Raw genomic sequence first — 27,044 nt, 5'->3', positions numbered from 1 at the left:
TTTGTATGCCAAAACATCATTTTTTTTACGGATGGAGTATATATCAAGGTTGAGTGTTTTTTGGAGGAAGCAAACTTCTAGTGCTTTTGTTAGAACTTCAAGTGCTATTTAATTAGTTTTAACTTAGGATTTTTACTATGGTCATGGTCATGTTCCTAGCATTTAAATTACTAGAAAACTACCTATTAGTTAAGTTAGCATATAAACCATATAATTATTTTATACTACAAATAACTAACAATTTTATTTCTATTGGTCTTTAAAGTTTTGGATAATGTTCTATGGTTCTGAATATCTGATACGTCACATGGTTCATAAACAACGCAGATATAAACGAGTGCGATCATCATAATGCTTATCCTTGCCGAAGTGTTTGCCAAAATACATTGGGTTCCTATGAATGCGAATGCCACGGTGGCTTCCACAGTGATGATCCCCTGCATATACCCTTCAGCCCCAAATTTTCGCTTGCAGCAAAAATTGTCATAGGTATATATGAGCACTATGCCTAATGTCACTTCTTAATCACTCTTAAAAGGAGTACTAGTAATATATATTCTTAGAGAAACGCGCTATTTTCTTAATCACTCTTAAGGAGTACTAGTACATAGGAATATCACTATGTCTATTGTTTGGCAAAAAATGAGTCAGATTTGGAATTGTTCCAACCTAAGGAAAATGTGTTCCTAGAGTGAAATAAAATATTTGTGGCTAAGAAATAAAATGTTCCTAAAATTAGGGGTGACATATTTTCTATAAAAATCTATCGGATTTGCAATGTTTCGGTCTACAAATAATTATTCCAGCAGTGATATAAAATATCCCACGTAGATAAATAAATGATTCAATTTTATTTCGCTTTTTTGTATCATAGAGGAATGAATGCATACTATTAGATTTTAATCCAATGGTCAGAAAAGTAACATATTTCTCTCATAAATAGATAAATGTCCCATATTCTTAATATTTATGAGTATATATGATATTCCGGCAGCAGGCATGGCCATTTAAGACACCAAGGATGGACCATCGAATTGTAATATACATAGGATCCATTGGACAGCCTTGAAACTTGAAGTAGAGATGTGCTCAACTGAATGACATGCGCATAAAAAATGTGAGAACCTAGATGTCTAGTTTTGATGTATAACTTATACAGTATAAGGCAAGTAAATTAACTATGGAATGAACAATCATTAATTATTTTGTGACGAAATAATTATGTGTAGTTATACAAAACTTAGTACTATTTCTATAGAATATTTTAAAAAAATATGTAGGAGATTTTGGTGCTTCCTATAAGAATCTCTGTTGTTTTTCTAGGTGCAATAGGTGGACTTTTCATCATAACAATAGTGATGTTCATCATCCTTCTTTGCTAGCGATGAAAACGGATGGAAACGGGCGGGAAAACCCCTCTCCGGTTTCCGCTCCCGCACTTCATCGTCGAGAGCGAGACAGCTGGGAGCGAAAACGGGAGCGGGTTATATGGGTGTACGTAAACGAACCAATACGGCCGAAAACTCGATGGAAACGGATAGGAATTGGGAACTTTAGTCGGGACACACAGACCACACTAACCATAGTTAGACATGCACGGCACGAAAGTACTGTTGTTGCCATGTTGTTGCTGCGTGTATGTTGGTGTGCTGTTGTACCTATGCAGAGTGCATGCGTTGTGTGCCTATGTATGTTGTGACTGCATCTCATTATCAACAACAAGACCACACAGCAACAGGCATTCAAGCAACAACAATAGGCCACAACAATAGGCATTCAGGCAACAAGTCACAAGACCAGCACAGCAACAGGCATTCAGACAACAGGCCCACAACAAGTCAGCAACAGGCCAACAGCCAAGAGCCAATGCCCAATAGCAAAACAACCATATGTTCATAAGACCACAACTTCATAAATAAATAAGTCCACATAGCACAAATATCTCAATTCAACAAGTCCATAGGACTACAGTTCAGATACAATAACACAGTCACACAGACATATAGTTCACAGAATGACACAAATTCTAAAAACTAAAGGTCATCAAACATTCAAACACCATTTCACCATGACATCGACGAATTGCAAGATTTCTTCACAGCTCACCATCTTCATTCACGAGATCTGGATCACTCTCCCCTTGTTCCTATATTTTAGAACATATGTCTATGAGTATTTGCAAATGATAGAGAGCAACTCATAAGTATTGCAGAAGCAAGCAAAATACCTCATCATCAATTGGGTGACTAGCACTAGGAGATAAAGGAACAGTCTCTGGGGGTTTTAGTTCAACCACAATTGAAGGAATGTATTTAGAATCTGAAAGTTAAAAGACAGACATATGCATAAGTAATTCAGTATATCATCTATATGACTATATTTGGACAGTTGTAATTGAACAACTATTAAACTAAGAAAATTGCTACCTTTTCTTGCTGCTTTGTCCAATCCTTCGTGCAGATTAGAGCTTGCACCATCTTAGGGTCAAGTCGATTACGATATGAATCAATGACTCGGCCAGCAGCACTAAAGGCCAACTCAGATGCCACCGTTGATATTTGAACAAACATTATGTCACGAGCTATTTGGCAAAGAATTGGATACTTCTCTATTTTGTTCTTCTAGTATGCCAAAATGTCAAATGGATTTTGCTTTAGAAGTGACTCAGCCATATATCTATCCAATTCATTGGACTCATCTCTATCAGCCAAGTCATCATACAAGTAACTCTCAAGTTCAGAATTTTTATTGTCCTGCTATAATGAATCTGTTGGGCTGACATGTTCAGTTGTCTTTGGAGGAGCGGGTTTAGAAGAAGCATAGAAATGATACAATTTCCTTAAAACACTGACAAATCATCAAGGGTCACTTGATAATAGTCAACGTAAAAAAATTTCATGTAGAACTCAACGATCTTTTTCTTATACCTAGGATCAAAGAAGCATGCTACAACAAGACTCATACTAGAAGAACTCCAGTATTTCTCAAATGTTTCTTTCATAGCAATAGCCATTTGCCTAATAGTCAAGTCTGTACTAACACACCATTTATCAAGTAACTTCTTAACCTCACAAAAGCTTTTATAGAATATATTTGCAATGGGGTATGATGTACCAGAAAGCAGTTCAGTAAGATCATAACATTTTCTTAAGCACTGAAAAACTGTTACAACCATGTTCCATTCACTTTCAGAAGGTGAAAAATTTTCATACTTACGGCGATTTGATTTCTTGAGCCTAATGAAAGCATCCTTGTAATGCAATGCATCCCTTAGCATCATGTAAGTTGAATTCCACCTAGTTGAAACATCAAGTTGAATGCCCTCTGAAGTATCCAATCCACACTCACTAGCACACTTCATAAGTTCCTCCCTTTGCAAGGGAGAGCCATTTACAGTTAGTACCAATGTTTTGATCTTATCAAGTGCTTTTGAAATAACAGCAAGTCCATCTCTAGCAACCAAGTTAAGTATGTGACATACACATCTAATATGAAAGAATATGCCATCACAAACCAAAGAAGCAAAAGCATTCACTCTAAGATCATCAATAATGTCAGTGACTGCCACTAAGTTATTTGATGCATTGTCCAAGGTCAATGAAAAAAATTTCTTCTCAACAAACCATTTTACCATCACTTCAATAAAGCACTCTGCCAACTTAAAACCAATATGCCTTCCTTCTACATGAAACAAAAACCACAATTCTCTTCTGAATCTGCCATGAATCATCTATCCAGTGCAAGGTCACACACATGTATGATTTGTTCTGGCACGATGTCCACATGTCCATTGTTGCACTAAAGCGACACGGTACATTTTTCAATTGTGCATACAATTTATCTTTTTCTTCTGTATATGTCAATTATATCTTTCCTAGCAGTCACTCAAGACTTGAAGGTAAAACTAGGTCTCAAAGACTTGATGAAATCAACAAAATAATCATGCTCAACAATATTGAATGGTTACTCATGCATGATTACCGCCAAATAGAATTTCCTGAGACTAGCCTCCGGATCATACCTGAAAGGCTGAATAGTGGTGACATCTTTTCCATGATCCTTTTCTACCTTCAGTTGTAGCTGCCCTTTTACAATGCTGTGTTGTGACCTCAAATGGTCGTGGAATGCATTTGTTCCATAGTTAGACTCAGCTCTGTATCTTTGCCTGCATTTTGGGAAGTTGCAGTAATCCCACAGCTGCTCATACTTCTTGCCATCCACCTCCACTACCACAGTTTTCTTGGTAAAAATACTTCCACACAATAGATGTGCGCCTCTTCTGCCTCTTTCCTGATCCAGTCATCTCCTCTTCCACCTCCTTCTCATCATCATCATCATCAAGGGCCACTATATCAATAGAATCTACAACAACTGGTGGTTGGGTATGAGTGTCACTGCCACCAACTCTAGTCCATCCTTGTGAAGACGTGCCATCATTACCAGTGACAATCAATTCATTTGCATCTTCATTTTTGGTTGGTTGTGCTGAAGATGACGATGTAGACACACCAATTGGTACACCACTAGTGCCTTCACTTGCTTTTCTCTTGTTTCATATCAAAGAATCAACAATACAACTTGAATTAATTATTATGCTACTGAATAATGAATGAGATTTCAAGTTACATTGTACTAATATCAAAAGGGTGCTAGTAGGTTGACACTCAACTGCAATGGGTAAGTCCCCCCCGGGTAATTTTCAATGCAGCTATTGGTTAAACTCACTTGATTAGTATTAATTTATTTTAGTATTATCATGTATTTAGGTGGCTTCCCATCGACGTTGCAAGGATATTCGCACAGCGCTCTTTGGAGCCATTACTTTCTCCAAATTCACACTCCAGCAGTTATCTTGCCTTGCCACTTATGAGCATACTTAATATAGCTAGGTTAGTGCTTAACAACCCATAACTTTTTTTCTTCTGCTGGAAGTAAAGTGTAACGGAATTTCTTACTTTCATAGACAACAATGAGTGCTGGCACATAACGAGGGTAAAGTGTAACTGAATTATCTCTATGCTACAAGACTTTTGATATGCTAACGTATGCCCTTTGCTTTAGTGTTCTGAGCGTAACAAGAAATACCCAACCATAATCAACTGCAGTTTCATCATGGATAGATTATTTTCGTAGTGGATGAAGAAAGACTATAATTTCTCAGGAAATGAATAGAATTGTGACTGAGGCTCCTATGGTACAGTTCAGAATAGCAGTATGCCAGATTGTCTTCTTACCCATTAGTACATCTTAATAGTAGAATCCCATGTCATATATAATCTTATAAGATTTCCTTTCCTACCTCTAAAAAAGCTGTATCTACATATATATTTTAGCTTAAGAAAGATTATTGGTGAGGCCATTGGAATGACCTTGGGTGTTGATTGGTTCCTATTGCCTACCACAGTTAACACATCTCAGCCAATACTCTTTTTTCTATATCATTGTAAATTGCTTTAGCTCATCAGTATAACTCTATTAACTATTATTCTATATCATTGTAAATTGCAGGTGATGCTATGGAGAATCTTGAGGAAAAACAACAGTAATGGAATGGAGATTCATATGTGTTTTGGTTATTTGTGGCTATAAATAAGATTTGTCTTGAGTTGATTGTGAATGCTGGACAAACATGTAATGGATAAATTGTTGTGCCTTCAGGCTTTTGTGAGGTCTTTTCTTTCTGGTTCAGATGGCAGGAATGCTCAAAATGTTGTAGATGGTTTCTAAATGGCAGTATTTAGGGATTATGTATGGTACAATTATCATGCTCAAAATGTGGTAGGTGGTTTCTGAATGGGTGAAGCATAATATTGCTTTTATTCAATAATAGTTCACAAAATTGACAAACTAAATGTCACATCCACAATTCGCCACGATGACAGCCTACATAATGTATTTTGTTTAGATGTTCTGCATAATGAAAGAATTGATTAGACTATCCATATTCTTTTCAATAATTGTTATTGCTCAACAATTTGTTTTGATTAGGGGTGTATCTTCATATGAATCATTTTGATACTTATGGAGGGAATTTGTGTTGCCTACGGGAACGATACCTAGTGAATTAGAGAGATCCAAACCAAATTCCCCTCGTAACCTTTCCAAATTACTCCTTCCGTTTCAAATTATAGGTCATTTTGATTTTTAAATACATAATTTTTTGCTATGCATCTAAATATATATTACATCTAGACTTTGTATAAATAGCAAAATCTATATATATAGAAAAGTCAAAATGACCTATATTTTAAAGGGTACTACTAACTAATTGTGACTTCGCAAGTTTGGCGACCAAACCCACCAGTACCTAGCAGGCTAGCACTACTCTTTCCCCTTTTAATTTTGTATTTGAACAACCAAATCCAATTATCCAAATACCATTCGTTTATCTGAGGCGCAGTTGCCTCCCTACTCCCGGTCTACGTACGCCAGCCCATCGCCGCGTGGCCCCGCGGCCGCGCCGGCCGAACCCCCCTGTGACGTCACCCGTGGACCGAGCCCACAGATCCCGGGCCGCGCGCAACAGCCAACGTGCCCGTGCACCGTGCTGTCCGATTGGCTACTTGCGCGCTACTCCTGACTCGGAGTGGCCGCTACTCTATCCCACCCCCTCTTAGTCATCCCCCACTCCCGCCCGCCGCCGCCACCACTAAACCCTAGCGCGCCGCCGCTCCTTCCACCCGGATCCCTGCGCAGAGCCGCGCCACCGCGCACCGGATCCGCCAGCCATGTCGTCAGGCGGAGGCAAGGGCGGCGGGGCCAAGGGAGGCGCCGCCAAGGGCGGGGGAGGTGCGAGCTCGTTCCTCTTCGCCGTCGTCTTCTCCGTGCGGTGGTGTCGGTTTTTTCGCTGGATTTGAGATTTTTGCCTTTGGATGCCGGCTTGCAGGGGGGAAGAAGAAGGAGGTTAAGAAGGAGACGAAGCTCGGGATGGCGTACAAGAAGGACGACAACTTCGGGGAGTGGTACTCCGAGGTGCGTGGAGTGTTGACTAATTCGTTTCGTTTCGTTCTGGGTGAGGATTGTTGCCGTCAGATTTGGTGCCGGGCGCACTCCCGATTTGGTTGATGTAGTTGCGATGGGGTGTGCGCCTGTGACGGGGATGGAATTCGAAGGCGTTGACTGCTAAAGCTGGGGGGATTCGATGTGGCGGTTTGGGTTGCTCTTCTGGCAGCTAAGAGTTTTGGCCTTTGTGACCAAACGATGCTACAATTCTGAATTAGTTGCCTATGATGGTTTTACTGCTCGTTGTGTGGATAAACTGTTACAAATCTAGATTTGTTGCCAATAATGGTTTTAGTGTTGTGCGGATAGCCAGATAGACTGTTACAATTCTAAATTAGTTTCTGATGATGGTTGTAGTGTTTGTTGTGCAGACATAGCTTCTAGTTATCTGTTATGGAATCGTAATGGAGGAAATCCTACTAGAATTAGTTACGATTTTACGTAACTGGCTAGATTCCACAGCGATTTGCAAAACATTAGCAGCCATGACAACCACCACCTCACTCTAATTGCGAGGAACTGGTGGTTGGTTTGTGGTGTTGTTACAGATGCAACAATGGCATTAAGTACCATACCTGAACTGCTATTCTGTTTTGCTCCATTTGGTCATTGTTGGCAAAGGATGATTATTACTTGCTATATGGCCACATTTTTTCATCAGAACTTAAATAGTATCACTCTGTCTTTAAGATGAAATAGTACCTTATTATTTCGAGTTCTGTTTTTTGTTCCTCCAGGTTGTTGTTAACAGTGAAATGATCGAGTACTATGACATCTCGGGTTGTTATATATTGAGGCCATGGGCAATGGAAATCTGGGAGCTGCTGAAAGTAAGTTTTTCAATACCAACTGAAAATGATGATCTATTTCACTGGTCATTGATGTTTTCCTTTAACTTGACATCAATTGTGCTTCCCCTAAACAAACTATAAGTGCCATTTGTTACCAATTCTATAATTGCAAGTATCTCAGTGCTAAAGAATGTGTCTAGATAATGTTTATGAAAGGCATAATGACACTACTGTAATCCTGTTCCTTTTGGTAACTGCTATGTGATTTGGTGCAGGAATTCTTTGATGCAGAAATTAAAAAGCTGAAGCTCAAACCATATTATTTCCCTTTGTTTGTTACTGAGAATGTTCTACAGAAGGAGAAGGACCACATTGAGGGCTTTGCTCCTGAGGTGTGCCTTTTACTCTTGTCCTTTACATCTCTGTTTCCACATTTTCCCAGTTAGGATATTCATATTCAGCCTGCCCAACTGTAAGAGTTACTTATTTTGAAAAAGATAAAAAGCTCAATGAATAAGAAATGGGTACATGGAACTAGGCACAAAGACTGTTTTTTCATTATTTTCATCTGAACACATCAACATAAGATGTGTTTTGTGTTCTGTTATGAATGAGTTTTTGAGAAAGACCAGAAATTAGGATTTGTCAGAATTTTGAATTACTCCATTGTTTACTTTCCTTCTCATAAAAAGACAATGCTACAAACTCATGAACTCCCTGTGACCCTTATGATACTGTTGTACTTTGGATGAGTTTAGTTTTGGTTGTCAATGTGACATAAATAACTCATGAACCTATAAGGTCCACTAGTAGAAAAATAATGTCAATTTATCTGTACCATAAACTAGTATTGTTGTTGCTTTAGAGTGTGTTGGCTTTAGCCAGTGCATGTCATCCAGCTTTTTCTAGTTTTGGTTCGAAATAATGAATAATTGAGTAGCATGGTTGTTTGTTGGAAGCTGGCACAGATTTTCATCTTTTTTTTTGGATAAGATTTTAGTTCATTATGATGTGATCACGTGCAGCAAAGTAGTGGTTTCATGAAATCCGCTTGTTAATTTAATTTCAAGCAGTGCATAGGTCCTTATAATCAGTGCTATTTCATCTTGATACTGCTTTCAGTTATGCAAAAGGAAAGTGACCTATTCATTTTTATTTCTCTTGCAGGTAGCTTGGGTTACTAAATCAGGGAAATCTGACCTGGAAGCTCCTATTGCAATCCGCCCCACAAGTGAGACTGTCATGTATCCATACTTCTCTAAATGGATAAGAAGCCACCGTGACTTACCCTTGAGGTGTAACCAGTGGTGTAACGTTGTTAGATGGGAGTTTAGCAATCCTACTCCTTTCATAAGGTACTATTTGTTGGCCCATGCTTGTGGTTATGCATTTATTCCTCTCTGCTTATTTCTTCATGTGCATGTAAGACACTCCCATTATTTTCTAATTAACTTGGTGACAAGAACATGTCAAGTTGGCTGCTGCCTCACTGGTCAGCTCTCAATTTTTTAAAAGATCAAGGAGATATCATATTTACTTTCTTCCCATAAAAGTCTTAAATAGCTCTTCACTTTTTTATAAATGTTATTATTTATTCTAGAAAATTTGGATCAAATGGTCTAATGGAAGTTTTGGTGATACAGGCTTTCACTACTTGCTCTAAAAATTTTCACCCTCACTAGTGAAAAAGTTCAGTGGATTTCGATACATGTGCCTAATTGTTTGCCAAAAGTTAATAGGCTTGAATTTTTTATATATTTGCGGGGGCATTATATATTTGATGGAGGGAGTTAATTTTTTATGCACACTAATGATGGATGTACACCCCCACCCCAAAACCACCACCCACCCAAAAAATAATTAAAATTTAAGACCTCTAGTCTAAACATTCTGCAACAACTCTTTCAGGAGCCGTGAATTTCTGTGGCAAGAAGGGCATACAGCTTTTGCGACTAAAGAAGAGGCAGACGAAGAGGTACTAATAGGCTACATATTTCTGCACTGTTTTTATATGGTTCTGTTGTCAACTAGGTGATTCTATTGTAAAGTGTAATGCTATAACGATTGAGTTTATTTTGCCCAGTATTAAAATGTGAATGTTAGAAGATATGCATAGTTTGAAGTAGCAACTGACCTAGTTAATCGTGAGATTAGATGTCATTAATTATTTGGTCTTGTTTTGAAATCTGTAATCTAGTTTTTATATTTCATCCTATTAAAAAAATAGTATCCTCGTTTTGCATTTATGAATGCTTTTTTTTATTTATCTAGGTAGTTGGTCTGCCAAAAAAACTATTTTGAATCAGCCATTATGATAAATCAAATGGACAATTCGTTGCTAGTAATAATATAATATGATTGCATTATTTACGATGAATCCATGTTGGCATTCGCAGGTTCTCCAAATATTGGAACTGTACAGAAGGATATATGAAGAATTTTTAGCAGTTCCAGTGTCCAAAGGGAGGAAAAGTGAGATGGAAAAATTTGCGGGTGGACTCTATACCACCAGTGTTGAGGTATTGAATCGAACATTTTTGCTGCATTCCTACACAATGTAGCCTTTCCTTAGCTACCCTGATGGAAAGGAAAATTAATTTCTGTATTCTATAATTGCATTTTTTCTGCATTTTGTTGTTTCAGCCTCTATAATTGCATGCTTGTTGCTAAATGTCTTTTTATCAGGCCTTCGTTCCAAACACTGGTCGTGGTATACAAGGCGCAACCTCACATTGTCTTGGCCAGAACTTTGCCAAGATGTTTGATATCACTTTTGAGAATGAGAAAGGTGCAAGGGAAATGGTTTGGCAAAACTCTTGGGCCTACACAACTCGCTCGGTAATTCTTACACTTTCTTTGATTGAAAATGCATAATCGTTGTGGGAATGGAAATGATGCTTTATTTTCTTTTCCTCTCGAATATGCATGGTGCTTTCTTTTTGTATGTGTTGCTTGTTGAAATCTAGGGAATAAAGTGCACTCTCATACACTTGCACCTGATATCAGTTAGCTTCTTAAACATCAGAATCATTTGGTTCCTTGAACTTTATAAATGGGTCAACAAAGGTTCAGATTTCACGAATTGTCAAATAAAAGTGACATGTGACTAGCTCGATCCAAACCACTGTTTCACCATACTTGTCAAGTGAAACCAATAACTGATGTTGTATGCAAATATTGTGTCTGTAAATATAAATAATTTAAAAGGTATTATTTGATAATATACTGAGCAATTGTATCCTTAAAATTAACTTTTACAAGGTCAACATGCCATGCCATCTTGAGATCAGTTTGCATTGGAGCTCCCAGAACATGAATTGCATCACTAACTTCGTTAACTGCTTCACATCTTCCAAAACTTTTGTTTGCTCCAGGCTTTGGAAATGTTCCATGGACCTTGGCTAGTTGGTTGCCACTCCAATCCTTGTCACACCACATTTTTTTTTTCACATTTTTCTTTCGAAATCTGAATTCTCAGCTTTAAACACGGAATCAGAACATAGAATTGTGTAATCATCAAGATGAGCCTGAAACAACAAAATGCGGTCTTGACAAGTGATGCCTAGATCTGCTGACGTAATGTACAGTCAGCTACTCATCATGGGTTGACAAAGTCGCAACACCCCTGTTTCACATACAAAGACGAGTAGTAGTGGAGCGGGCATGCTCAAAAGAGTGCTGGTGATTGGGGACAAGGGTGCATAAGATTGAAGACTGGAGAGATCGGTGGTCTCCCTCACAGAACCTTTTCTCCTGCACTTCCTTTCCCCAAACTCTCCCTCCCTCCCTACCTACCTACCTAGAGTTAGCCTAACACAAAACTCCCATCCAACTTAAGCAAAAATAAAATTGAACTTTTAATTGTTTTTTACACGCTTAGTTTATCGAGAATCTGATGTGCATTGTAGAATATACTGGCATGCAAGTTTTTAAACTAACCTGTTGCATTGAATTAATGTTTTTTTTTGGTGTGCCTAGGATTGCCGGTTGCATAGTGTTCTGCACAGTTTATGTTTGCATTTGTAATGTATAGTCTCTTCTTGCAGATTGGAGTGATGGTGATGACACACGGTGATGACAAAGGCTTAGTATTACCACCAAGGGTGGCACCAATCCAGGTAATTGTGATTCCAGTGCCCTACAAGGATGCTGACACAACTGCCATAAAGGGAGCATGCGAATCAGCTGTTTACACTCTCAATGAATCTGGGTTCCGAGCGGATTTGGACACCCGTGAAAATTACTCTCCAGGTTGGAAGTATTCTCACTGGGAAATGAAAGGTGTTCCTTTGAGAATTGAGATTGGGCCAAAAGATCTGGCCAACCAACAGGTACTGAGTTATCTCACCACTTTTAACTATCATGTGTGGATGTGGTCTCTTAACTACACTAGTGTTTTTAGGCTCTTGTTCGCACAGATTCACGTGCCATATAAATTACTGTCTTGCCTCTTTAATCTAGGACTATCTGCAGTAGTTAACAGTACTGCTTTTCATGGCCTTTTCAAAGACAAACTTTGTTAGTTGACTGGTTGCTCTTGTTTAATTTGTCATTTCCTTTTGGCTTTTTGTTCGAATTACTAGTGGTTCTATAATACTAGCACTTACTCTCTTAGGGCATGTTTGGAAGCCCTGTTTTATAACCAAAACCAGTGTAAATTACAGCTATGGAAAATTTTGCATCTGAAATTAAAAAAGACTGTTTGGATAGCTTGTGAGGCTAATAAATTTACCCTTGTATTGTGCCATTCCAACCGGAAAATAAAAAACTCCTATCGAGCCCACACTAAAAAAACGACAGATGTCGGGCGCGTCCTCGACCTGAGTCCTCTCGGTTCGCGACTTCGCGTCATCCTCATCCTGCTCCCCATCGGCATCACCCTGAGGTCCTGACTCCATCTCCGTGACGATCTCTCAGCCATCAATTTGCGCCGATGGCTCTCCACGGATTTCTCTCCCAGCCATGAATTTGTGCCGATGGCTCAGCCAGATCCATGCCTGCAGATGGGAATCCATGCTTGGATCCACCATCGATGCAGAGTGCATGTGAAGGGTTGCAAAGTTGCGGCAGCGAGCCCTCAAGCATCTCACTTTTGGGGGTAGGATGCTCGAGTTCTATGGCGGTGAGCTCGAATTAGGCGGCAAGGAGTTCGGTCCCCATGATTCATTGAGATTTGTCAAGTCTGATGTCACAATTGATTGGCATTTCCTCACTGATTCTGACAAGTACGCGATTGATGTACACGATCTTTGTCATCTCCATTCGGCTGCCACCGAACTCGTCATCATCTCAGCCTGCATCTAGATCTCCCATGGCGTAGTTTGCTGGTGTCAGATGTTGGTGGAAGAGGTCTAGGTCTGGCTGTCAGACTTGTGGCCGAACTCGCGGTGTGAGCGAGAAGGTGCTAGCTGTACAGAGGTTGAGCGTGCAGAACTATGGATGCTTGGAGGCTGGAGCACTGCAGCGGCTGCCAGTGTCTTTCTAGAGCATTTACCCAAACGAATATTTTACAAAGGAAATAATTTACAGTTGTATTGTTGTGCACTAGATATTACAAGCGGAAGCTAATTACCGGTGAATAAAATTACAAAGCAGCCAAACAGGGCCTTATATATAACTTATTCCTGGAGACTAGGATAAGGTGCTTAAGTTGTTCCTCAGTGGTTTTTCCCTGCATCTTTTCCAGCTACCAATCTTGTGCCTTATCTCAGATAGATGCACAGAGTGGCAATAATTTTCTAGTTCTTATGTTTTCCTGCTACCAATCTGTGCCTTATCTCTCAGATGGATGCGCAGAGTGGCAAAAATGTTCTGATTATTATGTTTTCTGCAATCCTATTCTATTCAGGTGCGTGTTGTCCGCCGAGACAATGGTGCAAAGGTTGATATTCCTGTGGCCAATTTGGTTGAGGAGGTTAAAGCATTACTGGATGATATCCAAGCAAACCTACTCAAAGCAGCCAAAGAAAAGAGAGATGCCTGCATTGAAGTCATCCACACCTGGGATGAATTTACAACTGCTCTAAACAACAAAAGGTTGATCTTGGCTCCATGGTGTGATGAGGAGGTACATGAAGATCTTTTCTATATTTGCTGTTTACCATATTATCAGAGTAGCCTCCTGTCATGAATAATCCGTATATGTCAAGTACAGATGTGGGGTGGGAGTAAAGAATTTTTTTTGGGGAGACACTGTTCCTATAAGATTGCATCATTGTTATCACCTTTTAGTCCTTGGCTTGTGCTACAGAAATATAAGCATTTCAAAAGGGGTTGCAAATGTGGAAAATTGGAAGTCTTTGGTGCTCCTTTGTCCCACTTACTGTACTATTTCCTCTTGCCATGTCTGTAGAATTTCATTTTTTTCCCCTCCCCATACAGGAAGTTGAGAAAGATGTGAAAGCTCGGACCAAGGGGGACCTCGGAGCGGCAAAAACATTGTGTACTCCATTCGATCAGCCAGAACTTCCAGAAGGTATGGAGTGGAAGCAAACATTGCTTTGGAGATTCTCTTACTACTGTAATTCTGCAGTTTTTGTCGTGCAATCATGCCACGCTGACCTGTGTGTTGCTCACATAAACTCAGGAACCCTGTGCTTCGCTTCTGGAAAGCCAGCAAAGAAGTGGTCGTTCTGGGGCCGCAGCTACTGATTGGCCTTCCCATGGTATTTGGCTGCCCGCTTGGAGTTTTGAACTGAATCCTGTAGCATCGGATGTGGATCCGAAAATCCCTTTACATTGTGCTTTGCAACCATTTAATTTCTCATGAGTCATCGCTACTGGCAAAAGCCGTCGATTCGATATACCTGTAACAGCTGACGGTCGTGTTGGATTTGGCTGTGGCAAAGGATGACATCTGTTTAGCAAAATGCAGAGTTTTGCTTATATCTTAGCTGTTTGCTGCACAATGCCATCATCCTCACCCGAGCTTGAGACTTTTGGCCTTCACTGCTGTTCATTTCTGCTTTTTGGGTTCATAGTTGCTTCAATCATGTAGCGGACAAACAGTGTCTACTGTCGCGCCACAGGACGATGTCTCCCGCAACAAATGGCCTATAGCGAGCCACGTGCTCGTACCTTTAGAAGCAGTCCGTACTCCGCAGACCCTACGCTGAACTACAACACCTAGCATGGAGCATGAGTAGACACCACATCCGGCTTGCACCAATGGCTGTGCCTTGGGAGCGACGTAGATGATGTATGGCCGACATGGTTGGCACGTACGTCACCTTCTGTCCGTTCGCGCTGCCAGAGTTGGCTGTTTTGCAAGTTCTGTGGGGGAACGGTATTTTCAGCGTGAGAGGATGATGCTACAGACCATGCTTGATGCTTTGTACAAGTTGCAATTCTTTCAACTGCAACGTAACACTTTGGTATGCTTTGTGCAACTTTAGTGGCGCGGGCAATTCTAGTAATATAATACTCTATTTTGGGCGTAAGACCTCTGGTTCAACAGAATCAAACGCGACTACCTGAAGTTGGAGCTGAAGATAGAGTATGCGGATCCGGAGCTTAACCAAACGGGCCGTGATGTGTCCGTGTGCAAAAAGTACCTACGGAGAATTATGGTTTAAGCCTTTAAGGCATGCCACATAGCCTTTTCTTTTTTATTTTTGCACATGCATACTATACAAAAAAATCGACTGATGTGACATGCTGCGTTCTGCAATATAGCAGCTGTCACATGTTGAGTCCTTTTCTTCTTGGTTAGTCGATCCATGTCAAGCAAGAGGAGGGCGAGACTTCGCCACGTCGCAAGGTTTCGCGCGCTAGATAGTTTCTCCTTTGTGCAGGTCCAATGCACTATTATGATGGTTTTATGCACGTTGCCCATCAGCCCATGCATACAGCATGGATGTATACATGCCTCGACCTCATAGGATTTGATGTTATTACAGTTATTAATACACCCTCCCGTCACAAAAAGAGTGGTGTTACGGGCAAAACCCATTTTTTTTATTACTACTAATTATATCACGTTTATTTCAAGACAAATCTTGCTCTACAATTTTTAAAATTGAACCAAAATATTAAAAAGATATTGATGATTAAAATCTAAACCTACGTCGATCTTGGCTACATATGTGTGCATTGGATGGAATAGGACCACCAAGCATGTTACCTCACTATATAGCAGATCCTAGGAGATCCTTCACAAGATCATTTCGTCTGTTGTCGACTGCTGATTAGCCGGTGCTATATTTTGTCCGAGGCCACCAAGATTCATCGAACAAACCTAGACTCTTGAACTTGATCGATAGCCTGTCTGCTGATGCCTTCGTTTTTGGATTACTTTGATCTGCTCTGCACCGCTAATTAAGTTTCACTTACAGTTTCTGTCACTTAAATGGGAATTGCCAAATTGTTGCTCTTTTACAATAATAGTAGATACTTTGAAATTTATTTCAATTGATAACATGTAACTATAAATCAAGGAGCTCATCAATTTGCCATGTACTATGATTCAAAGGAAGAAGCCTGATATGAACACGGGCAAGATCCGCTCTTTTTAATGACTGCGCCACCCATTTAGTATTTGTTTATTGCCATGCTAAGGTGCAATTAACCCAAGCCCAATACTTTCTCAGCGCACGTGATTTTGCTTGGATGCAATGAAAATTAGAGACGATGCGAATTACAGACCGTGAAATTCTAGCAGACTAAGACTTTACACTATGATGATTATTTATTTTAGGAAAAAGTCCATTTTCCTACCTTCACCTATCTGTTTTGTCCACCTAACCTCCTTAACAAAATTTAGACACGATTTACTCCCCTAACTATTTTTAATACATTGATAATCAATCGTATTTTACATGAGATCTCACATATCATTAGCTCTTCCTGGCCATACTTTGCTTAAGTTGTGGTGAGTATTTTGTTATTAGCCACACCTTCACCAAGGTTTGGCATGTTACCAATCTTTATAAAATTTTACACGCGATGGTCAAAGTAAAAAGGATGTTTAACTTAGGAAAAATTTAGATAGACTGATATTTTTTATGAGAGGAAGTAGTACTTTCAATTCTTTAAGTCAAGTCCTTCGCTATGCAGACCCATTCTTCTCAAGCATGCTATGTGGTTCGAGATATTCCACATAAATCTCTTGATTCTTCATTTTAAAAGTTGAATTCATATAATATAGAGATGCTAAGTTTAGTGTATATGTATTGTTGTCGCACAACATTTTCAGACCATATAAACTCGTCTCTAGTACCTTTCTTCATATATTGTCCATCCGTACCATAGATGAGGAGGCCTAGATTTTGCCACAATATAGCGGCTTCTCCAAAGCTAATTTCTGCACGTGTTACGGTGTTCTTCCAATGTATGCTCCTGAGATTGTGGTTGTGGTTTAAGTCATTTGACAAATTAAACCTTGAATCGGAGTTCATAGTACAATAGCTACAGATTTTGTGTATTTTTTACTCTATTCTAGAGACCCTTATAAGTTATAACTATGTATACTCATATATCATAAAAATAGAATTTCCAGGACAATTATGTCAGACTTTTCTGCCTTTTGAGAGAAAAGATGAAGCTCATGCATGGGTGTCCACTTGCTCGAGTCTATACATCAAAAAAAGACTGGACTAAAAAGAAACTTGTAGCTTCTTCCCCTATCAAACCAAACCACGAAAAGTTATTATTGACATTTATCTCCATCTAGCCCACGTTGTCCTTATCCAAAGACACTATGCACACAAAAACCTTGTCCTCCTTATTAAAAAAATCCTTGTCCTTAGCTATGGAGAAACCAAGCAACCAAAAGGACACCAGCCAAACAACAATATGCACACAAACAAAGCATATATCCTACAAACATTAAAACATTATTTCTTTGGTCCATGAAACATCGAAGTTTAGTCATGAGTCGCTTGTTGATGGCCCACCTTTATCCAAACAGCTGCTGACATATTAGAGGCGGCCCGTAGTAGGGCCAGTTTTATTTGAGGCTGAGATGATGTACTATGTTGTATATGCGCTACTATAAAGATGCTTGTAACTACTGTAACATTACAATAATCGAAACGTAAAGTTTCAGGGAACTACACTTGTGTAGTATAAAGTATCGCATAACTCAATTTGCTTACCCAATTTCATAGAATTAAGAGCGTATTGTACATTAGTTTAACATACATACATACATACATACATACATACATACATACATACATACATACATACATACATACATACATACATACATACATACATACATACATACATACATACATACATATATATATATATATATACACACACACGGGGACAACGAAGATACGGGGAATTGCGACTCGGAATTCAAGAAACTTAAATTTCAGATTACAAATTTTGAGTTACTATTCACTGCACTATTCAAATTCTCTGGTTACTATTCAAATTTGAGCGGCACTATTCAAATTAGGAATATGAATAGCGTTCAGGCACTCACCGCGAGTAGATGGAGCACCTCAGGATGAGCAAAAATGGCTGCACTATTCGCTCACTATTCTGCACTATTGAGCAACTATTTGGGGTCGCTTTCAGCAACTATTCAGCAGATATGGTATGCGTGGGTGCGTGATTAGGATTAATTATATTGATTCTCAGGATCTGGTTGGCGAGATCAAGGATTCAGCCAGTCATGCTGCTATTCTTTGTGTCACTCCTACTCGGTACTCACCGTATGCATCGTTGGTTAGCTTCAAAACCAGGCCAGCCCGGTCTTCACCCTAACCATCCCAGCCATGCACACACAGGACTCAAGCTCTACCGTCTCCCCAGGCAGTTCCACCTGAAGGGAACACTTCTCTACGCATACAGGGTTCTCCTCAAACGCCGCTACCAGGGCTAACACGAGAACGACACACGCAGAGGTTTCTCTAGGATCCCTAGCGTAGAGACATCACCCCATACGGACGAGCTTAAGGGAAGGCAGGGATATTACCAGGACAGTTTAATCCATTTCCACGGGACAAGCTTACACGTGGCTTTCCCTTTCGGGAAACCCCAAGCACTTAGCACAAACCTTAATTACCTTACAAACGGCGGGACGAGCTCCAATGGCCTCCCTTTATTCTAGTAATACAGAGGTGGTGGAGTGATACAACGGTAGTGGGGTGTTACTACTAATGGTGGGTATCCCTCATAGCACTTCCGAGGTGGTGGTGGTCTTCATGGAGTATTCATGAGTGGAGGTCTTCTGATCTTGCTTCGGTGGTGATATGCTAATTGTCGTGGTTGTGGTGGTTCTGCTGAATGCTTCACCCGACTTCTCTTTTTATAGCCGCAGCAGAGGCTTCGGGAGACTCCTCAATTATGCACTTCTTCTGTTGCCTGGGCAGCTGGACGGTGCTCCGTTTCTCAATAATTGTCCTGGCTAGAGTCACTGTTTATTTCTTTTGCTCTATCCTTTATCGCACACTATCTTCTCGTGACATTCTGGATGCTGCTTGGTATGGTCTTCCACGCCCGAATAATTGATGTCGCAGACTTCAATCACAAAATTATGGCATGTATATATATATATATATATCATGACACTTATTGGATGACAAGGGTAAAGGCATCTTCGCATGTACTTATGGCTGATTGGTTTATCTTAATCGTTCAATCATCTCACATTATTCATCTAACTATTGAATTTTTCCATATCCAAGATCCTCTCACCTACTCATAATTCATTCACTATTGATTTCAAGATGAATGGTCCGAATAGACCATGTGTGCATATGTGAAAAATCCATGTTCAGATGATAAGGAATAGGCTTTGCATGATTCTTTTCTATGATCTGTAGTCAGATATACGTAAAAACTAGCAGTGTTGAATGAACAGTTTACTGATAATTCAAGCGAAGTATGTGTGGTTCTATGGCATATGAATCCAAAAGAGTAGGGTTGTGGTATCTCAAAATATTTACTGATTCTTTTGAAAAGCCAGTCACATGCTTACATAAGCCGGTGCTGACGTGCTAATAGCAAATCAAGCAATCAAGGAGCAAAAAACACCCTCAACCCCAAAGCCCCCAACAGCCCAACACCAAGAGGTAGTGCCTGTCTCCCTCAAGGCCTCCAAATTTAAGATGACCTTTCAAAAGCAAAACAAAAGGCTCCAACTCCTAGTGGCAACCAAGTACTAGTGAACAAGCATGGACACATGCTTTCACACCACAGTGCCATGGCCCCATGCATCTCCGGAGATGCATATATATATGTATAACTTCACCAGCCAGCAGTGTATCGTGTGTTCAGTGCTCACGACTTGTCATCGGCCTCCATCATACCTCTGCTTGCGACTGTAGATCGCCATGGAGATGGAGTGCTGCAGCTACATGCTACCTCTTGTGGCTTCTTGCTTCTTCTTCCTCTGCTCCTTCTGCCATGCTCTGCTCGCAACAAGAAGAAGAAGTGGTAGCGTTTGCTGTGGACCCCGGCATGCGCCGAGGAGCCACCCTGTACTCGGCTGCCTCGTCGAGTACTACCGGAACCGGCGCCGGCTGCTGGACTGGTACACCGGCCTCCTCGCGGCGTCGCCGTCGCAGACGGTCGTGGTGGAACGGCTGGGGGCTCGCCGGACCGTGGTGACGGCAAACCCGGTGAACGTGGAGCATATCCTCAAGGATAACTTTGGGAACTACCCCAAGGGGAAGCCTTTCACGGAGGTGCTCGGCGACCTGCTCGGCGGCGGCATCTTCAACGCCGACGGCGAGCCGTGGCGCGCGCAGCGGAAGCTCGTGAGCCACGAGTTCACGGCGCGGGCGCTCAGGGAGCGGGTGGGCGCCGCGCTGGAGGCGGAGGCGCGCTCGCGGCTCCTTCCGGCGCTCGACACGGCCGCGGCGGCTGGCGGCGATGTCGTCGTCGACGTGCAGGAGCTCCTGAGGCGGTTCGCGTTCAACGTCATCTGCCGGATGTCGCTCGGCGCGGACGACCCCGGCGACGAGGCAGCATTGCCGCTGTCAAGGCTGGCGGCGGCGTTCGACGCCGCGGCCGCGATCGTAGCCGGGCGCGGCGCCGCGCCGGTGGCCGCCGTGTGGAAGGCCAAGCGCGCGCTGGGGGTCGGCTCGGAGAGGCGGCTACGGGAGGAGGTAAGGGTGATACACGACGCCATCACGGAGCTCGTCCGCCGCGGCCGGAGGAGGAGGCACGAGCACCGCCCAGCGGCGCGCCGCGACGACCTGGACCTGGTCTCCCGGATGGCCGCGGCGGGGTACGGCGACGAGGCGATCCGCGACATGGTGATTAGCTTCATCATGGCCGGCCGCGACACGACGTCGGCGGCGCTGACGTGGTTCTTCTGGCTCATGACGCGTCACCGCGACGTCGAGCGCGAGGTGCTCGGGGAGATCGACTCGTCGTCGTCGCGCGCGTGCGACGACCGCGGCGGCGGCGTGGGCGTCGACCTGGACGGCTCCCGGAAGATGCGCGTGCTCCACGCGGCGCTCTGCGAGACGATGCGGCTGTACCCGCCAGTGGCGTGGGACTCGAAGCACGCGGCTAAGGCGGACGTGCTCCCCGACGGCACGCGCGTGGGGCGCGGCGACCGCGTCACCTACTTCCCGTACGGCATGGGCAGGATGGAGTCGATCTGGGGCGCCGACGCCGGCGAGTTCAGGCCGCGACGGTGGCTGGCGCTGCCGTCAAGGGACGAGGGCGGCGTGTCGCCGTTCAAGTTCCCGGTGTTCCAGGGCGGGCCCCGGACGTGCCTCGGCAGGGAGATGGCGTTCCTGCAGATGAAGTTCGTCGCCACCGCCGTGCTCCGCCGTTTCGAGCTCCGGGCGGTGGACGAGGGCCGGCAGCCGGTGTTCGTGCCGCTGCTCACGGCGCACATGGCCGGCGGGCTCAAGGTGACGGTCAGGAGAAGGAGGACGCCGCAGCAGGATGGCACGTGCGAGCAATGAAGTGACATCGAAATGCGATCGAGTCAACAGTGGCCAGTACGTCCGAGGAAAGCATGTCGAGCTGCTGCAACTGCAACTGCAAGCTGGATCTGCCATGTTTTTCGTACTTAGATATATGAATATACTGGTCCCAACTGTACATTGTTCAAAATGATATTCGTGAGTTCAGCCAAATTTCTGACAGTAGGACAAGGGTTTTGATGCATGGTTTGTCTGTGATCCCATCTTGATTCCCGACGAGGTTTCATGGTGACGAAGGTTCATGGACATGACTGGGTTCACCTGGTCCCCCAACTCTAGGATTAGAGTAGCCCATGAGCACCTAAGATGTAGGGCAGGACCATGGGGTGCAAAGATGTATATGTATACTCTCCTCTATATTGAAATATTTGTCACTTTTTCTCGCAATGTTTGACCATCCGTTTTATTAAAAAATTATTATAGATATATGAAAAGATAAGTTATGTTTAAAATATCTTTCATGATAAAGTAAGCTAGCTATAAACAAAGTAAATGATAATTACATAATTTTTTAAATAAGATGAGTATCAAACGTTGTGACTAAAAATTAACAGTGACAAATATTTCAATACGAAGGTAGTATGGTGGAGCATGTATCGTGCCATGCTAAGTGGCAACAAGATGTATTTAAGGTAGGACCGTGCAATGCGGGTACAAAGGGTGTGCGTCGTGGGAGGCATACACCCATTGGCGAGGTATGTGTGCGTCGTAGGCTCAGAGGTACCTGTATGCTGGTCGTGCCATCCCACCATGCTGGTGAGACAAAACCCTTCAAAAATATGGATAATTCTCTTTTAGAAAGTTAAGTAATTGTGGAAAAGACAGACTTTTGGTTCGTTGTATTATATAGTCCATCCATCCTAAATTATATGTCGTTGTGGATTGTTAGGTTCATATCTTTTACTATGCATCTAGATATAATACGTATTTAGCTGCATAGCAAAATTTATGAATTTAAAAAAAAAGTCAAAACGACTTATAATTTGGGACGGAGGGACTATGAATGAAAATGCTTATCTCAACTACATATGTTAGCTAATTTTTCTGTTGTACAATTCTCAAATATGTATTCATACCCGAGTCTACAATCTGCATATACCACATAGCCATCTTTCAATGGGTGCTATCATGCGAATTAACTAGATAACATATTGGATATTTTAGTGATGTGGCATATAATTAAGTAAGAGAGAGAAAAAGAAAGGGCACAAAATAAAACTTTGGCACGATATCTTATAAATCTAATGTTCTGGGCCCATTTCATAGACACAACACCAAATCAATTAATTATTACTAGAGTTCATAAAAAAATAACATGATACTATGCGTGAGATGTGTTTAGTCCCTTCACACTGAATTAATGGCATTTTCTATCACGTGATACTACTTGGCTGTTGCACATATCATGTGCAAGATCTGAACATCATTAGATCTTGCGCAACAGCCAAGTAGTGATGGAGTTGCATGTGTGCTTCATCTTATAATGGCAAATTAAAAAAAAATACACAACTTGATGAATTAAACTTTGGTAGAAGAAAGATAATCCTTTTCGACTTAATTGACTCCACAGTGCATGCATGGTTTGTGTGTGGTGTGGATACGGAAAATTGTGTTTTCCTTCTTCTTATTAGCTGCCACCACTAGTGTGAAAAGCGCTTTGCTTTATGTTAGTCTTGTTTGACGCATGGAGAGGTGAACCACGTGCGAATTGGTATTGGATGATTCGTTATTGGAAACATTGAAAAGTAACCTTATAAGTTTGGTTTTGGTCAGAAAATTGTGTCTCGTGTGTACTTCAATCACATGAGTACCGAATATTTAATCCGGTACTGAATTAGCAATACCGGTTGCACAACCGGTACTAGAGGGAGGTTAGGAACCGGTACTGAAAGCGCTTTCCCCAGTGTGAACTGGCTGACCAATAAACATGTCTTTCTTGCATCGGTCAATCAATGTCCAAGAAAAATAATGTTGGTTATTAGATATGAAATTTGGCATCTGAAACACGTGCATGTGATCGACATCGATCTATCAGCGTACCATTACAGCTCATAGAGGTCAAACCTCGTGCTGGCCTTTTGAACTGACGATGATGTGTTCCATTCATATCCATGTAAATTCCACGTTCATCCGACTTCACGTCCAATCGAAGAGCTTTCAGCAAGGAGCTCTAGACTAACTACCCAGACAAAGTCTCGCTAATAGCGTAATAAACCTCTCTTTATAGTATGGTCAAATCCACAAAATTGGTAGTTCCAATGACGAATTTTTCCTTTTTCTTTTTGGATGTATAAATCAAAACCGTGAGAATTTATAATTATTTTAACCTTTTTTATACAAAATTATTTGGTAAATTTTTTGCAAAAGGCAGGAGTCCACTATTAGATCAGCTGCGAACACACAGTAACCCTACTATTAAAAAGGAAAACATGGAAACCATACACTAAAAAAAATTTAAATAACATAAGCGGTCCCTCCTCATTTGTCCTAGCTTGACTGGTAATAAAGTTGAGGCGCGTTCAGACTCTAAAACGCAGGAGAATCCCGTGATTAGCGCCACTAAAACCCTGACATATGAAGCCGTGATAAGACGCACTGACGCACGACGACATCGTCACTCGATCATCGTTACATCATTTCGTATTTTCGTTTCCTACTACTCTCTCCATCCTCGTTTTCATTTTAACTTTTCCAGGTACATAACTTTTACTATATATTTAGACATAATATATATCTAGATGCATAGTAAAAACTATGTACATAGAAATACCAAAAATGAATAGTAATTTTGGATGGAGGAGGTGTAACTCTCATGTTGGTGATTACCAAAATGCCGAAATCACGAAGTTTGCCAAGTATTTTTTCCCCAGTATGGCAAAAAAAGGTTTTACATTATTTTGGAAAATAGACACCCGTGTTGATTACTTACCACAAACACAAATGGGTACCATAATATAGGCTGCTTTCTAATTCTACTATTAAAAGTGAATTTTTTTATTTATATATTTTTTTCGATTTTGCGGAAATATATAGTCGGATGAAAAAATTGCAAATCTAGGCTATTGCCGCCGGCTAGGCCGGCGATAAGGCCTTTACAGCTGCCTCAACTAGCGGTAAGGCGCCGACACCGCGGGCGCATATCCCTACCGCCGCCTGGGCCGGCGATAAGGCCCTACCGCCGCATGGGCCGGCGGTAAGGACTTGGCCTCCTGCACCGTTGCGGTACGACCAGCACGGCGGCGGTAAGGGTCCTTACCGCCGCCTGGGCCGACAGGGGTTCCCCCTATAAAACCTCCCAGCCAGGCCTTAAGCCTCCCAACTCTTGAGCTAGACCTGTTATTTTTGAGAGGAGAACCAGAGAGGGAGAGAAGGAAGGGAAGGAAGAAAGAAAGAGAGGAAAGAAGGGGAAGAAGCCTCCTAATCATCAGGTAAGTTTTTCAATGTCGTAGTATAGTATATCTAAAAATATCTTGTGCTTTTAGATGCTAAAAATCTAGCTTAGTTTGTACTGTAGATTCGGTATTTAGTTCATAGTTTAGTATTTAGATCTACAGATATGTTGTGTGCTTTTAGATGTTAAAAATGTAGCTTAGTTAGTATATTAGATTGGGTTTTTAGTTCATAGTTTAGTATTTAGATCTAGAAGTATTTAGTAGTATAGTTTCATGAAATTTTAATATTTTTATTATACAACCGTAGGATGCCAAGGCGTGGAAAAGCTAGGAAACCAAGGTAATCTCAGTGCACGTTATTACGTTAACTGCTAGTCGTATGATTTAATCTTAGTTGCTTCCGGTTCTTACAACGAAAATGGTAAAGGTGGAGTGGTGTTGCGTTGACCGAAAATGCCTTCGACCCTTTGCCTCTGCCTAGTGGTGTTCCAGTGCCCATGTGCTTTTGCGGCGATCCTTGCAAGGTAGCCAAGTACGATGAAGAGGACACGTATAGGCAGAGGTATTGGATGTGTTCCAACTTTCAATTTGAGCCTACGCTTTGTCAGCGCCAGATCAACAAGATGGTGAGTAATCGATGCTGTTTGTTAATTTTTTTACTGTCCTATGACATCCTGCATATTTTTTTGTTTTGTAACTATTCCGTTTGTTACAGACCCCTTCACCGCTCTGTGATTTTGAGCAGTGGATTGACACTGAGATCAAGCCTGAGGACAAGGAGGAAATGCAGTACATGTTGCGTTGGGCGGCAGAGAACAAGGAGAGGATGGAGAAGAGGCTCAGAGAGGAGGCTGCAGAGAAGGAGCACAAGGAAGAGGAGGAAAGGAGGCGTCTTGCTGCGGAGAGGGAGGAGAGGGAGAGGAAGCTTGAGCGTGCACGCTGAGCGAAAGCAGCGATCGAGGAGAACCCCGATGCCCTGAGGAAGGGAAAGTGGCCTTGTTGTACTCAGTAGGCTCTGTTATTGGCTAGTACTCCGTTGTATGCGGTTGGACCTTTCGTTGTGTATCCATGGTTTATTCATGGATAATGTTGTGTACTGTTGGACCTTTCATTGTGTTGTGCTTAGGTCATGTACTCTGTTATTTGCCACACAATTTTCATTCGTACTAATCGATTATTTTAATTGTGTGCTTTTAATTCTTAATTGGGAAATATTTAGACTTGTATAGTGAACGCACGCGAACAATGAAAAGCATTTAACTTCTTATCTAGATAGAGCAGCCCTTGCACATAAAGATAATCGTACACATCATAATCCTACAAATGATAAAAAATAACAAGTCGTCCTACGCACTAAATGCGTCCTCGCTTAAAACGAGGCTCGCTGGCACCACGACCATGCTTCGTTGCCCGTTGCGCTGCTCTGGTCTGCTGCCGGTCGTACGTCTAGGGCTCTGGCGGGTGAACGTTGCGAGTCGGACGTCCTCCCGCTCCCTCCGCAGGTAGTGTCACGAGGTACTGGGTCGGGTCCTATGTAGGACCCTGTGGTGTCCCGAGGTATTGGGTCGCACCCTGTGTAGGACCCTGCGGGGCATCTGCCAGCTGGGAGGGACCGAGGAGGTTGGGGTCTACTCTGAAAAGCTCATCGAACCAAGCCTGGCAGCTAGACCTCGCTGCCTAGTCGTGTGAGTCCTCCGAAACCCATCCATGGTCTGCGTAGCCTGTTATAATCACAAAGGAAATGGTTTTGTTAGTTTCGTTGCGTACTTAAAATGGAGTATAAAAAATGTATGCATCACGCACCTGCTGGTTGTATCTCCAGTGTAGCTGAAGATGGATAAGAGGACCATGCGGATTGCATCTGCGGGGCAGGTAGCAAGACATTCCGCAGAACGTTCTGTGGAACGGTGGACGGACCTGCTGTGGCGTGCCAGGACGGTGGTGGTGGTGGTGGTGGT

At 42.0% G+C, this 27,044-nt stretch overlaps 2 protein-coding genes across 2 annotated transcripts; both read left to right on the top strand.

Annotated features, from left to right (window-relative positions):
- Positions 1-6,595: 6,595 nt before the first annotated feature.
- LOC101769315 (proline--tRNA ligase, cytoplasmic) lies at positions 6,596-14,770 on the top strand. The gene is made up of 12 exons (XM_004962483.3): positions 6,596-6,789; positions 6,887-6,972; positions 7,740-7,832; positions 8,069-8,185; positions 8,961-9,148; positions 9,702-9,768; positions 10,190-10,312; positions 10,479-10,631; positions 11,840-12,124; positions 13,642-13,860; positions 14,175-14,268; positions 14,380-14,770. Exons 1-12 carry the CDS (start codon positions 6,729-6,731, stop codon positions 14,442-14,444), a joined length of 1,551 nt encoding a protein of 516 aa, XP_004962540.1. The 5' UTR covers positions 6,596-6,728; the 3' UTR covers positions 14,445-14,770.
- Positions 14,771-20,032: 5,262 nt separating this feature from the next.
- On the top strand, positions 20,033-21,871 carry LOC101768903 (cytochrome P450 94B3). Its single transcript, XM_004962482.2, has one exon. It carries the CDS (start codon positions 20,084-20,086, stop codon positions 21,671-21,673), a length of 1,590 nt encoding a protein of 529 aa, XP_004962539.1. The 5' UTR covers positions 20,033-20,083; the 3' UTR covers positions 21,674-21,871.
- The last annotated feature ends 5,173 nt before the right edge of the window (positions 21,872-27,044 follow it).

Source organism: Setaria italica, chromosome III (assembly GCF_000263155.2).
Source record: "Setaria italica strain Yugu1 chromosome III, Setaria_italica_v2.0, whole genome shotgun sequence".
Taxonomy (NCBI): Eukaryota; Viridiplantae; Streptophyta; class Magnoliopsida; order Poales; family Poaceae; genus Setaria; species Setaria italica.
This window is presented reverse-complemented; position numbering and strand designations above follow the sequence as displayed.

Coding starts and splice junctions, on each gene's coding strand:
- LOC101769315 (XM_004962483.3), top strand. CDS start 6,729: ATGTCGTCAGGCGGAGGCAAGGGCGGCGGGGCCAAGGGAGGCGCCGCC. Junction 6,790..6,886: donor CGCCGCCAAGGGCGGGGGAG/GTGCGAGCTCGT, acceptor GCCGGCTTGCAG/GGGGGAAGAAGAAGGAGGTT. Junction 6,973..7,739: donor TCGGGGAGTGGTACTCCGAG/GTGCGTGGAGTG, acceptor TTGTTCCTCCAG/GTTGTTGTTAACAGTGAAAT.
- LOC101768903 (XM_004962482.2), top strand. CDS start 20,084: ATGGAGATGGAGTGCTGCAGCTACATGCTACCTCTTGTGGCTTCTTGC.